Consider the following 13,368-nt stretch of genomic DNA (forward strand, 5'->3'; position numbering starts at 1 on the left):
AATCAATAATTTATTGTTCCCCAGGAGGTAGAGGTAGTTGTTACACGTTACGAATTTATTGTTACGGAAAGAGTTCGCCAACACTATTTCGGTGATATGAAGATGTATATGAGAGCTTCCACACGACACGATCATTCATAGCATGGGCGCGCAACGGTGGCGTGTAAGTAGTGTTTCGTCCATTGCCGTTGGAAAGACGTGATCCTATGCGATCCTATCCTTTCACACTGATCGGATGACGAATAAATAAAAATATTGTAGTTCATACTTTATACATACTTGTTCATAATACATTATTATTTAAAAACAAAATATTGACTACAATTTTTCATTTGTGCAAGATAGGAACTTGATTATTAATGTATGAATAGATATTATAAATCAACAAATAGAAGGAACACCAACACTGAAAGGCCACACGTTATAACCTAGCGAAAGCGGATGAGGGGAAATATCCAGCAGGTAGTGGTGGGAGAGTTGCCTACAGTTTCCGGCTGTAGCCGCCACGCGCGCCACCTGATAGAGCGTTGAATAGCGCTTGCAGACCTTTCATGTCTGCCTTATTGTACCTTAACTTCAGATCTTTTTAATAAACCGTTTGCAGTTTTGCTCTTACTATATTCCAATCTACGAATTTCTGTATTTTATTCTTTAGTAAAAATTCACGTTTTTATTTTATGAAACGTTGAAAATACCCTTTTTTTTTAAAACTTTCCACCTGATGTGCAGCTTAAGTTGAATCGAAATTGAAATTTCAAAAACTAATGCACGTATACAAATATTTAGTTACTTAAATGACATCAATATGTTTGTAATAGCTCAAAAAATGAGCCTACAAAGAGGCAGATTCAAAACCCTTGCATCAGCCTTCACCAGAGTGGTAGAGCGCAGCCTTAATTCACTATATATAAAAAATCCTTAAAAAATTAAAACTTTGAAAATGGGAGGAAAATATGTCTTTAGACACAAAGCCTCACAGCTTAAATACTAGAAGCAGACTTAGACTCTGCTGAACCCCAGCAGGGATACCTAGCATCAGCATGAATATTGATGCTGATGCATCAAATACACTAAAGCAGTGTATACACTGCTTTAGTGAATCAACACATACACTGTTGTAAATGTGTTGAGTCATTTAAAGACATAAGTAAAAAGTTATATTTTAAATGTCATATAATTTGTAAAGAAATAAAAATTACTGTGGCAACCTGAACCTGATCCTTTTTGTTTGAAGTTTGTTTTTGACGAAGGAAGGATTGTGAAGGAAAGAGGATTTTCCAGACATTTGCCATACAAAATAATCAGTAACACTACATTAGTTTGTTTTAATTAAGAACATGTTTTAGAGTTAGTGTGCATGGTTGACACACAACATGGCTGATTTGATAAAAGTTAAACAGGGTAAAGAAAGGAAAATTTATTACGTTATTGTAAAATTAACTACACTATTATACCTGAAGTGCTATATATTTGTACAACTCGACGCATTCACTAGATTAGTTACAGTAGAATAGATAGGTACTGAAGATTTACCAGACGTTATCAGGCACTTGGTTTTGCAATAATCGTTATCTCCACTCTGGTCCAAGTATTACCTTCAGTAAATGTGAGATACTTACTGAATCCACACACATACCTCCGGTCTAATGGCTGACTCAGGTATGCTAATCGTACTTTTAACCACATCTGCGTATTGTACTTTATTGTATTTTTATTGTATCTTTTTATACTTAAACATTTTTAACGAAACTAATCCGTGCTGCTGCTAACTGAAATGGAGTCAAGATGCATAATCCTTCAGTTGTTTAAAAATATTGCTCTAGCAGTTACGATATTGTTTATATTGACACTACTAATGGTTTTATTGTAAGTTTTTAAAAAATGGACTTCAATACAGTACATTTTAATAAAAAAATATACACGGTACCAACCATTTTAATGAAAATCCACAAAAGTTCTTAAACGTATGCTTTCATATAGGATTTCATTTATCTTTTTTTAACCTCCAAATACCTGATCATCTCCTTCCTCACCAGTCTAAATAAAATGTATGCAAATATTTTTAGTTTGCTCATTCAACTTTAATTTTAAAAACAATAATAAAAATATGTGTTCTATATTTTCATAAAGACATACTTTATACTACAAATCATAGAGGTATATAAGGGGGGAGGGCTCAGAGGGTATCTCTGAAATGTTTAAAGATGCACATTAAAATTACACAAAATAGTTTGTTTTAAGCTAGAACACATATAAGAGGTAAAGCTAAAAAGTTTCCAGTAGGAAGATCCCTTAGACATGTGAAGAATATTTTATACTTTCTACACCACCTTGTGAATCAGCCTCCCTGGAATACTTTTCTATATACACCACTGCCACACTTTTATGTGACTAATTAAAAATCCAGTTTTAATTATTGAGGAGTAATATTGAAGCAGATAATAACGTGAGAAGCTTTTCAAATTGCTTGGAATGTTCAAGTTTATATTTGTTACAATTGCTTGAGGATTTCCCTTATGAAATCTTAGATAACTCACAGGATGTAGATAACAAAGTGACAGATCATTGAACAATAAAGTGAAATGGGTTTTCCATGTGACATGATGCAACAAAAATAACTATAAATATTTTATATAACTCCTGGAGACCAACTGATACATAACACTGCTATGGATAAACTTTATCTCACCACATCAAATTGCCAGTGGTTTTATAAATGTTACAGTTACTTACATTTTAAACTTGTGTCAAATGATTGAATTCCAAAGTCTTATTAGCTTAATGAATAGTTTTTAATGAATTCGAATGGTAGGCTTCAATGCCATTCAGCTAAATTCTACGGATATACATTAACCGTTATAGAACTCATTCTTGTCTGCGTAGAAATACAGTTTCATGCAAGGTTTATAGCCTACAGATATCTTGTGGATCTCGAGTATTGCAATGTCCATGTCATATGTTATCAATCAATCAAATTCTTTATTTACATGAACATTGAGTACAATAATGGCGTCATGAAAAAGTCATACATTAAAAAATTCTTTTGAAGTATAAAAAGACTTCTGTACCAGCCAGGTCTTAAGTGATGTCTTGAAATACTTGTCTTATCTGCAACTCTTTAGGTCGTCTGGGAGTTGATTGTATAGTTTTCTTTCCACGTAGGTAAATTTCTGTTCAAACAAAGTCAGATGGTGTATACGTAAGGCATAAACATAGGCGTTTCTAGTGTAATAGCTGTGATTGTTACCTAGGTGGTCAGGTTTCTGAGCTATTGTGAAGCATGTGGCCTCGCAGATGTAAAGTGAGACAACTGTCAAGATCGTGAGTTCTCTAAATGCTTGACGGCATGAGTGTAGGTGAGTCAGTTCTGCTAGAATTCAAATTGCTTTTATTGTATGACTAGAATACGTTCCCTGTTTCTTGCTAAAGAGTTTCCCCATGACGGCATGAGTGTAGGTGAGTCAGTTCTGCTAGAATTCAAATTGCTTTTATTGTAGGACTAGAATACGTTCCCTGTTTCTTGCTAAAGAGTTTCCCCATGACGGCATGAGTGTAGGTGAGTCAGTTTTGCTAGAATTCAAATTGTTTTTATTGTAGGACTAGAATACCTTCCCTGTTTCTTGCTAAAGAGTTTCCCCATACTAATAATTTTATTCATATCTTAGGTGAGATTCGGAAAGAGAGAAATATTGTGTCCTGGCAGTACCATTATTACAAGACCTCTACTCTTTTAAGAACATAGATACTAGAGTTAAACTTACTACAGAGATTATCAATGTGTGAGTTTCAATACAGATTGTCATCAATTGTTATGCTTAGGTTTTTTGCTTCGTTGTCTTGACTTATTTCGGGTAATCCATATTATTCATTGATTCTTTGGCCTTTCTAAAAATAATTGTTGTGTTTTTAGTCTCATTAATAACTAGGTCGTTATGTTGGTATATTGCTTTGTCATATTCAAAGCTACGAAGGAGTTAATTTCAAAGGATATTGAGTCAGTTTTGCTTTGCTCCCTTAATTCCCACATTACCTACTTTTTGGAGAAGTAGAGAGTGAGTTAGGCAACAAATGCCTTATTGAAATATAGTAGCATGACAGTCGCAGTTGTACTTTCTTCGAAGTGATTGATAATGAATTCCATCAGTTGAACTATAGCGGTAGTGGTGGATTTCCCTCAAAGGAAGCCATACTGCTGAATTATCAGATGTTGTGAGTAGTTAGATATGTTATCAGTTGGTTCAGTAAGATTTTTTCTACTTTGGACATTCCTAATTGATGAGAATTCCCAAACTGAGCTAAATATACAGCCAACTTTTCATCTGAAACCTGTTAATGTGAAGGAATAAAAACAGTAAAAAGTTAATTCAAAAACATATTTTCCAGTGGGTTTGGTGAAGTTCCAGTAATGATAATAGAATTAGCAAGGCATCTCCCAAGTGGAATACTGTCACACCTTGTACATTAATCTTTCGTATATGGTTACTTTCCTTTATTAAAAATAATTCAAATCAATAAGAAAAATGATAAAAGAGAACTGTACATTTACAGACCAGTTTCTTTACTTCCAACTTTCTCAAAAATCTAAGAGAGATTGGTACATGTTCAACTTATATCGTTTTTAGAAGATCACAATTTGATGGACAGTATTCAACATGGGCGTTGCACTGGTAAATCTGTGACTACAGCAGTAGTTTAATTTATAGGTTCACTAGTAAATTCTGTTGATAAAGGCCAACTCACAGTGGGAATCTTTATGGACCTATCAAAACATTTTGATAGTGTTCATAACTCCATACTAATTAGTAAATTAAGATTGCTTGGTGTTAAAAATATGGACTTGAATGGTTTACATCATATTTAGAAAACAGTTATGAGTTTGTAGAGATTACACATAAAACATTTAAATATTGATTATTCTTTACAACTGAGTAAATAAAATTCATTCTGATCCACAACCAGTCAAATACGGTGTCCCTCAGGCCTCCATACTTGGACCTCTTTTTGTTTACTTGTTATATAGGCTTAGCACTAATGAATATTCCCCAGAACAGCCTTTGTCGCTATGCAGATCATTCAAATGTTAAGATATCATATTAACGATGTAAACCATGTGGAGTTTATATCGCAAATAGAATTAACAAACATATTAAATTACTTCACTGAATACAACTTAACATTAAATGTTGAGATAACTAATTTTATTGTATTTAAAACCATACAAAACAATAGATCAGATGCTCCAAACATAACACTCAATAGTAAACTGATTGAAATTCAGACTACTACAAACTTCTTGGTTTATACATAGATCAACATATAACTTGGAATGATCATGTTTGCAAAATATGATCTAAAATTAATTCAGAAATCTACGCTCTATATAGAATGTCATTTTTGTGAAATTTTGAAATACACCAGTACAACACTAGAAATAAAAGTCACATCATATCTACACATCATAATCTAGAGTTCTACAAAAAGAAGGCTACATACATAGCAGCAAACTTTTTTAGATCTTTGCCAGATATGACAAGAAGAGAAAACAACATTTAAAAAAAAATGAGAATAGATAAAAGGATTATTTAGTTAACGAATTATTGTATTCAATTTACAAGTTGTACATGTATATACATATTGTAAAATGATTGTGTAGTACATAAGACCTATTTTTAACAACACATTGTAATAATAAATTACAAAATAACACTGTTCATTGTATACTGTTGGACATTTTGTTTGCACAAAGCTATTTGAAATTGAAATATTGTTAGGAGAATCGATATTGGTCTATATTTTTCAAACGATAACAACTGTCTTTATACTGCTTTTTTGTGTTTCAAAAATATGTTTGCAAGTTTTAGTTTCATTGGAAAAATACGTTGTGATAATGACAGGTTGATTATGTGACGTTAGGGATTCGCCATTTCATCATGCAGTGTTTCAGTAGTGTGGAGATAAATTTATCAACACATGCTGATGGTTTTGATTTAAGGAATGTGAGTGCATAGTCGACGTCTTCTGATGTGGTTGGATAAGAAATTAAGTTAGGTATATCACCATAGCCTTTGCATGTTGGTAGTTAATTTACGGCGTAAATCTAGCATTAAAAAGAGTGATTTAAGAACGGCCCTGAGTTTATTTTTTATGTCTAAGTGGTTCATTCTTTATGGTATTTTTACATCATTCATAGTTAATAACCTCCCAAATAGACGTCTGTTTGTTCTTTATTAATAAACTCTGTTTTATCAGGGTTTTCAAGTAAAGGGAATAGTCCATTTTTCTAGAAGCAATTTATATTTTATCGTCCTCCCTGCCAGTTGACCTTTCCTTTTCCAGTGCTTTGAGAAAACATTTTCTAAATATTCCAGATTCTTCATTAAGTTAGTTGTTTTAAATCTTGACTTTCTTTTCAAACGGGATTTTTATGTGAGCATGTTAGATTAAGGTTCTGAATGAGAATTTCGTGAAAATAGTAATAGGACTCTTCTACAAAGTGTTCTAAACATTTTCACATGTTCCTAAATGAAGTAGGTGTTTAAATAGTGCATATTTTCCTGTTAAAGTGTCTATTAGTTAAAGAAGAGGAAATAGTTTTTTTTTTAAAGTACTAATACTTGTGCAGAGTTGAGCAATGTGGTTTTATAAGCCACAAAATCATTGTCAATTTTACTTTTACCAAGGTTATAGTAACCAAGTCAATTGATGATTTAGTGTTCTGAGTTACTCTACTGGATAGGATCTATCCTACTGATGTTATGAATGGCCAACATGTCTCTTAACTTTTTGTTTGTGTAGTCATGATTTACCCCATTCACACTAATATCCGTGTAATCAATCAGCCTTGATTATATGGGGGCATTTCTAAATTGATTAAAGTCTAGTGTGCTAGACTATATGTCAAGGGCATTGGTAAAGCTTCCACTTGGTGATCTGTAGACACCAATAATTATGTATTTTGTGGTTTTGCAGATGGTCATGTGTACTATGTGAGTTCACATGTATGTTTGCAAGACCAGTTGTGAGATTGTTATATTTTGTTTCCTAGAACTTCACTAAGAAAAATTGCCACTCCTTTTCTGCAAGTGATCAGAGAAACCTCATATGAAGTTGTAGCCTGGCAATCTAGTACTTGAGAGCTGTCATTCTTTAAGTCCATCCTCTGGCAAGATCACCAGGTCTGATGAATGGAGCTCACGAACATGTGTTTAGTCTGTTTATCCCCCCATTTATGCAGTCAGTGTTCTGATGAAAAATATTCAGTTGGTGGCCCTGGTTGGCAAGGTTGTGTTTTATTTTTGTCTGCTTTTTTTGGTGAAGTGTTCCAAAAATTATTTCCAGATTTGCTTGTAATCAATTCTTCTGTGTGAGAAAAAAAGTTTTATAATGGAGCTGAGTTTAATTTGATGAGATTATTGAAATAGTCGACATTGATGGTTTTGTAAACGTCTATACATTTAGTAACAGAACACAGTTTTTATGAGTGGTTTTTCTGGCTCCAACTATGCCTACTTTAGAGTTATATTTGGATGCCTGGAGTAATATGATGAAAATAGTTTTTTCTTATCAAGGACCATTTCTTCAGTCTAGATTGGTACAAACTATTTTGGTTTCGACATTTTTGACCCCGTTTATATGTGTTAATTCCTTGGTAGTCAGTTCACTTGCACTGAAGATTTTAAGAAATAAAAAAATCAAATTTATTTCAGAACTTACAAACAAACACAGTACACTTTACACACTCGAAATTAGTCCTACATGAGCCACAGAGGCTTATTGTGTGATAACGCATAAGAGACCAACAAGTCCCGCTGTCCGCATACAAAAATCGTGTCTCTGTCTGGAGGAGGCACTGAACACGTTAGAGTAGAGTCGCTGCTCCCATCTATGTACTACACACACACACGCGCGCGCGCTCGCGCGCGCGGACAGCGGGACTTGTAGGTCTCTTATGCGTTGCGGAATATTTCTGAGTAAGAATTTTGCAATGTAATATGGATTGGTGTGATTGTACGATTTTACTACTTGGGAGCCTGCAGGCCTATGCTAACAACATTCCTTGTTAAGTAGTATATATGTGTGACGATCTCCTGCCTGTGACTCCTTGCGAAAACCAGTAAACTTTTTGATAACTGCCGAATTGACAAAAATTATGTTTCAGTATAAAGCAATATATTCAGATATCTGTTGTGTTTTTGAACGCTGCTTTAATAACTAAATTTTGAACAATCATTAACAGATCTAAAACATACATGTAAGCCCCTCCCCATACGAATACCATATTGTAAAACCGATTGTGCATAAGCGTAATAAATAGTTTTAACTTCATTGGGATCTAATGTTTCAGTTAGTTGATGAAATACGTAAATCATTTTCCTTAGTTTAGGTTTTAACATGTGTGGTTCCCATTTTAATTTTGAATCCATTATGACTCCAAGGTACTTGTACTGTACTGGTTCACCCTCTGAAACACCCGACAATCACAGGAGCCACTGTTCGTGTCACCGCAAGATTGGAGTACCAATCTCATATAAGTTCATTTCCACATGAAATAAAACATAAGTTTATTCCCACAATGTTCATGCTGGTACACTATTTCAAACACATCTGCAAAGAATAAATTTGTTAGCATCCCTTTGGCTGCCAGCGGTCGATATTTTCGGCCGGGTAAGACTAGCTGAAAACTGCCAGCGGCCGATATTTTCGGCCGGTTAAGACTAGTTGAAAACTGCCAGCGGCCGATATTTTCGGCCGAGTAAAACTATTTGAAAACTGCCAGCGGCCGAATTTATCGGCCTCTTCCTTTTGGCTTATAGCACAGCTATTTAACCACCAATGTAATTCTTATAACATAAAAATAATAGCTAAAGAGTGTTTTTATTTCATAAAATATCAGTTATTACGAAAATCTTACTGTATATAGTACGCCATGTAGAAGAACGACGTAATTGTGTGGCTGTTGGTCTGTCGCAAACCTGCCGGCTGCCGATGCCGTTGACAACAATATCATATCAACAATATCAACCTAATATCATGTAAAATAATTTGTAGTTTCATAGTTCATAGTGTTTTTACTCGGAAAAAGCAATTTTTATTGCCATTGTTTCTCTTCAATCTTCTGTATCCAACTTCATTTGTAAGTATAATATTATAATTTATTTTCTAACTTTAAAGGCTCTTTGTAACTATAAAACCTATTTATTAGTTTAATTTTCTGCCAATAACAACATCAAAAAGAGAATTTAGTGTAAGACTAGTAATGTTTACCAATTCAAGCAAGTATTTGGAACCACATTGATAAAATTATGAAAATATTAAAAAAATTTGCGTTGCCGCGGTGATTCAGTGTTATAATCATTATAACTTTATTTTCCAATATTTTTTTGTAATTTTTTAAACATTGACTCTCAATGACATTGTAAACATAAAACAAACATTTATTTTCTCCCATTATAGTATTTATAAGGTGTTTTGCAATACAAAAAAAACTTTTTTGAACATTTTTTTAATTTAATTAATTAATTTATTTATTTAAATATGTTAATTAATTTGAAGTGGTTTTAAAAGTTATATCAGTTATAGTAAATTTCATTACGTTTAAAACAAAACAAAAATCATGATCCTAGCTAGTTAAAAAAGAAAGTTATTATCGTTTTTGGTTTACCTATGCGAAATGCTCATTTTCAGCGTGGCAGTACAGGTAGGCATATGGTAGTTTGGCTTGGCAGTCTTCAGACACAGGTAACTTAAAACTGCCTGACAGACTTTAAACATAAAATACAAATATAGCATGGCAGCCAAAGGGTTAAATTACAACATTGTAATTTCTGAATATATATTTTATGGAAATTAGCCTACATGAGCAAGCAGCCTGAGCGTAGCAGCATTATTAATTGTTGTAAGATAATAGGAAGATCCATGGAAACAGCAATCCTCCCGGCATGATTGCAAGTAACTTTTAGTGCTTTTTGGTGGCAGTTAAGTCAAAGCAGCTTCTCGGACAATGGCTTCAACCACATATCACACTAGGACATCATTGAGATAATCCCCATAGCCTCGAAATTTAGTGAAGCCTGTAACGTCTGGCGTATTCCTACCTTGTTAATAATCGTGTTAAAGAATGAGTGTCTGTCTAAAAGCAGAAAATGTTAGCTATTACCCTTAAATTTTATGGTGCAAGTTCACGCCTAATACCAAGAAGGCATTGGTTGATTTTGGTAACTGCACTTCCAGAAAAACATTTTTTTAAGATAAAAGGTTCTTCTTGAAAAGTAATGTAAACAGAAAACGTTACAGAGTGACAAAAACTAATGTTTGAAATAGTTAAAATAATACTATCCTCAGTTTTAATAATCGTAAAGGCAGAATCAGTAATTACTAAACAGAGTTTGCAGTTAAACTAATACTTTTCAATGTATCTAAAACATAAGTATAAAAGTTGTTACAAATAGAAATATATACAACTATTATCTTAATGTCAGAATAATGACAACAGCAGTGGCTCGGGCCGGGGGGGCACGGGGCACGTGCCCCCGCCCCAACATTATGCAAAAAAAAGAAAAAATAATGTAAATTATCTTTAAATTTACCTATATGTATACACACTAAAATTTACGAATGAATAACTAATATAGATCCCCCGATAGTCTATTTTTCTGTATGCATCTAAATTTGTTTCTTGTGTGTGTAAAGTATGCGCGTGTTACAACTAAATTTAACAAGTGCCGGTGAGCCCGACTCTGGCCGGTTTGCGCCCGAGCTGGAGCAGCCGATCGAATGCAACCCCGAGCCCAGCCGTCGCCGCCGAGGCCTCCAGCATTGACGGATACGCCTGGCGGAGGGATATCATACCAGCTCAGTGCGCGTGTGTTGTGTTGTGTAGGTGATCGGCCACGTTTTTATTCGTTCATAAGCTTATTGTCTACTCAGCTGAGCTGCTATTGTTTTTGTGTAATTTTTTGCGGATGTTCGTTTGTTATCAATGTCTAAGAAACAGTCCTCTGTACTAACATTACTTAAAAAACCCCCCCTTTGGAAATCTCAAGTGAAGTGTAAATGAAGATAAGACATATAGCGGGAAGTAGACACTTGGAGTAGCGTTGTGATGAATCCGCCATCCTTGTTTAGCGCCCCAGATCGGGATGCATACAGTTCCAGGGCGAAAGTAAGATCCCTTCTTGGGAGTACAAGTGCAGATATTGCAAAAGGAGCATTTCAGCCTGTTTGATTGTTTTAGGAAAGGCAAGATTAAATCCAAATCGAGGCAGTTCAAAGAATCCTGTACAGTGAATTTAATTTGGTTCGAATATAGCCCCATTAAAGACGCTGCATTTTGTTACCATCACGACTATTTTTGTCACATACGTCTGGTCGAGGGGAGTTAGGTCATTCACTAAACTGGCATGAAACAATTGGAAGATAGCTTTGGAAAAATTCAGGAAACATGAGAAATAGAGAAATGCATTCAAAAATCTAAACAGTTTCTTTCTCATGAGTATAGAAAGCAGGAAGCAACGTAGCAATTCGTTGGTCCTCTGGGCGTGCACATACTAAAATGGTGTGTATGGGGAGGGGGGAGTGTAATGAGGGAGGGGTATTTAAAATTCATACAAGATAGTTGAAAAGCATGGGGCCGTAACATTGCCAGTAGGTGCGCATCATGGACTGCAGCCATAGCGGAGTAGAGTTGCGGCGTATCAGGCGAGGTGCGCAGGATATGGAGAGAGTGGTGTCGATACACTGAATTACTCACATTTTGGCACAGTCAGAGTACATCAGCAGGGTACTTTGATCCATTTAAAGTAGAACACATATAGGCGTTACTATACATGATAGTCAACAATCCTACGTTTATGCAGACATAGGGTTGGATAACATTGCGACGAGTGGACTATACTTCCGAACGAGGCACTATAATGAAGACATCTCGCTCAGTTCCCACTATTCAGTATACGTCATGTAACATGTTAGCTCCAGATTATCAAATTCAGGTAATATTAACACGCACACTAGATCGCAGCAATATGGGGCTCATTAGGATTACACTAGCGGCTGCATTGGAGGGAGCGCAAGGCAAGTGGTGTGTGGGATTGGGCGGCTCTTCGCGGAGGGCCGGGGGTATTCGCACATTCATAAAGGACTAGTGAACATGCTATGAGTGATCTCAGTGGACACTGTGACAAGGGGGGTATACACAGGGTTGAGTGTCTCGGATCGGTGCGGGGGCTTAGGCGTTCTATTTACGTAAACTTAGTTCTGAGTTGCTGCGAGAGCTTTATGCGACACAGAGTGTGTTTTGTGTAATCTGGTAAAGGGACAGAAAGTTGCGGTTGATGAGAAAAGTGGTGGTGTCAGGGTCAGACCTACAGGGCGGGCAGGGGTGTATACTATAGGAGTCGGAGTGCTTCGACTTTGATTGCTAAGACTGGTGTTATAATAGAAGCAGAAGACTGTCGGTGGGGTTGGGGGGAGTGGTTGTAGTAGACTGTGTGAGTATACTTATACTATCAACGGAGAATAATGGATCGAAGGGGCGGAGGTTAGGAAGCTGGATCGGGTGACGCCTCAGGGATAGAGACTACACGATGACAGTGCGTAAGGGTTTATACTTGTGACTTTACAGAGGTCAGTGGGTCCGGGGGGGACGAACAACTGCGTGTGTGGACAGATCTCGACAGAGCTAGACAGGGTCGAAGAAGATTTGAAAGTGAGATTTTAGAGGGTGACATATAGTAGACTGTGCAAAAGGTTGGTAAGCAGTGAGCACAGTTACGGGCAGTGTGGGGGTGTGACGTGGATGGATGACATTCATGGATTTACTAGATGTTATGTCTCACAGACGACACTGAGTTAGTGATCGACGTGAGCAAATGTTCTCTCTCTTTGACTTGAGGGAGAGAGAGAGGAGGAGTGTAATTTCTGACATGGGTACACTCTGACATAGGATAGTTGGATGACACTCTTAGAGATATTAGAAGAGTCTTATTGAGTGGGTGATGTAGGTATCTATGGGTTTTCTTAGGTGTGGTAGCAGATTGACTACATGTATATTACATGAGTCAGGGGTGTCTCTTGGGGGTGGATGTTGTGGAATATTTTGTAAGTAAAGAGGAGTAAATTAATAAATTGAAAAGTCTGGTGAGCTGTACTAGAAATTGATGGAAAGTTTTCGTTAAAATTGCATGCCTTTAATTATAGATGCAGATACACATGTAGGTAAGTAAATGTTGGTAGTTATTTGAATAAGATGTTTATATGAGTTTTTGTTGATCGAAGTTGCATGTTGGGAGTGAATAATTTTATGAATATTTGAATTTTTTTCTTTTAAACTATTGCTCAGCGTTTTGAGTCTGACTGATATACCTCCAAAGA

At 35.6% G+C, this 13,368-nt stretch overlaps 1 protein-coding gene across 1 annotated transcript in view; it reads left to right on the forward strand.

Moving 5' to 3' along the window:
• The first annotated feature begins 1,521 nt into the window (after nucleotides 1-1,521).
• The window catches only part of LOC124359794, a 32,873-nt gene continuing 21,026 nt past the window's right edge, over nucleotides 1,522-13,368 (forward strand). Inside the window, exon 1 of the mRNA XM_046812826.1 lies at nucleotides 1,522-1,659. Within this exon, the coding sequence (XP_046668782.1) occupies nucleotides 1,647-1,659 (13 nt within the window). The 5' untranslated portion in view covers nucleotides 1,522-1,646. The remainder of the gene's footprint in view (nucleotides 1,660-13,368) is intronic.

The sequence above is a fragment of the Homalodisca vitripennis genome, chromosome 4 (genome assembly GCF_021130785.1).
Source record: "Homalodisca vitripennis isolate AUS2020 chromosome 4, UT_GWSS_2.1, whole genome shotgun sequence".
Lineage (NCBI taxonomy): Eukaryota > Metazoa > Arthropoda > Insecta > Hemiptera > Cicadellidae > Homalodisca > Homalodisca vitripennis.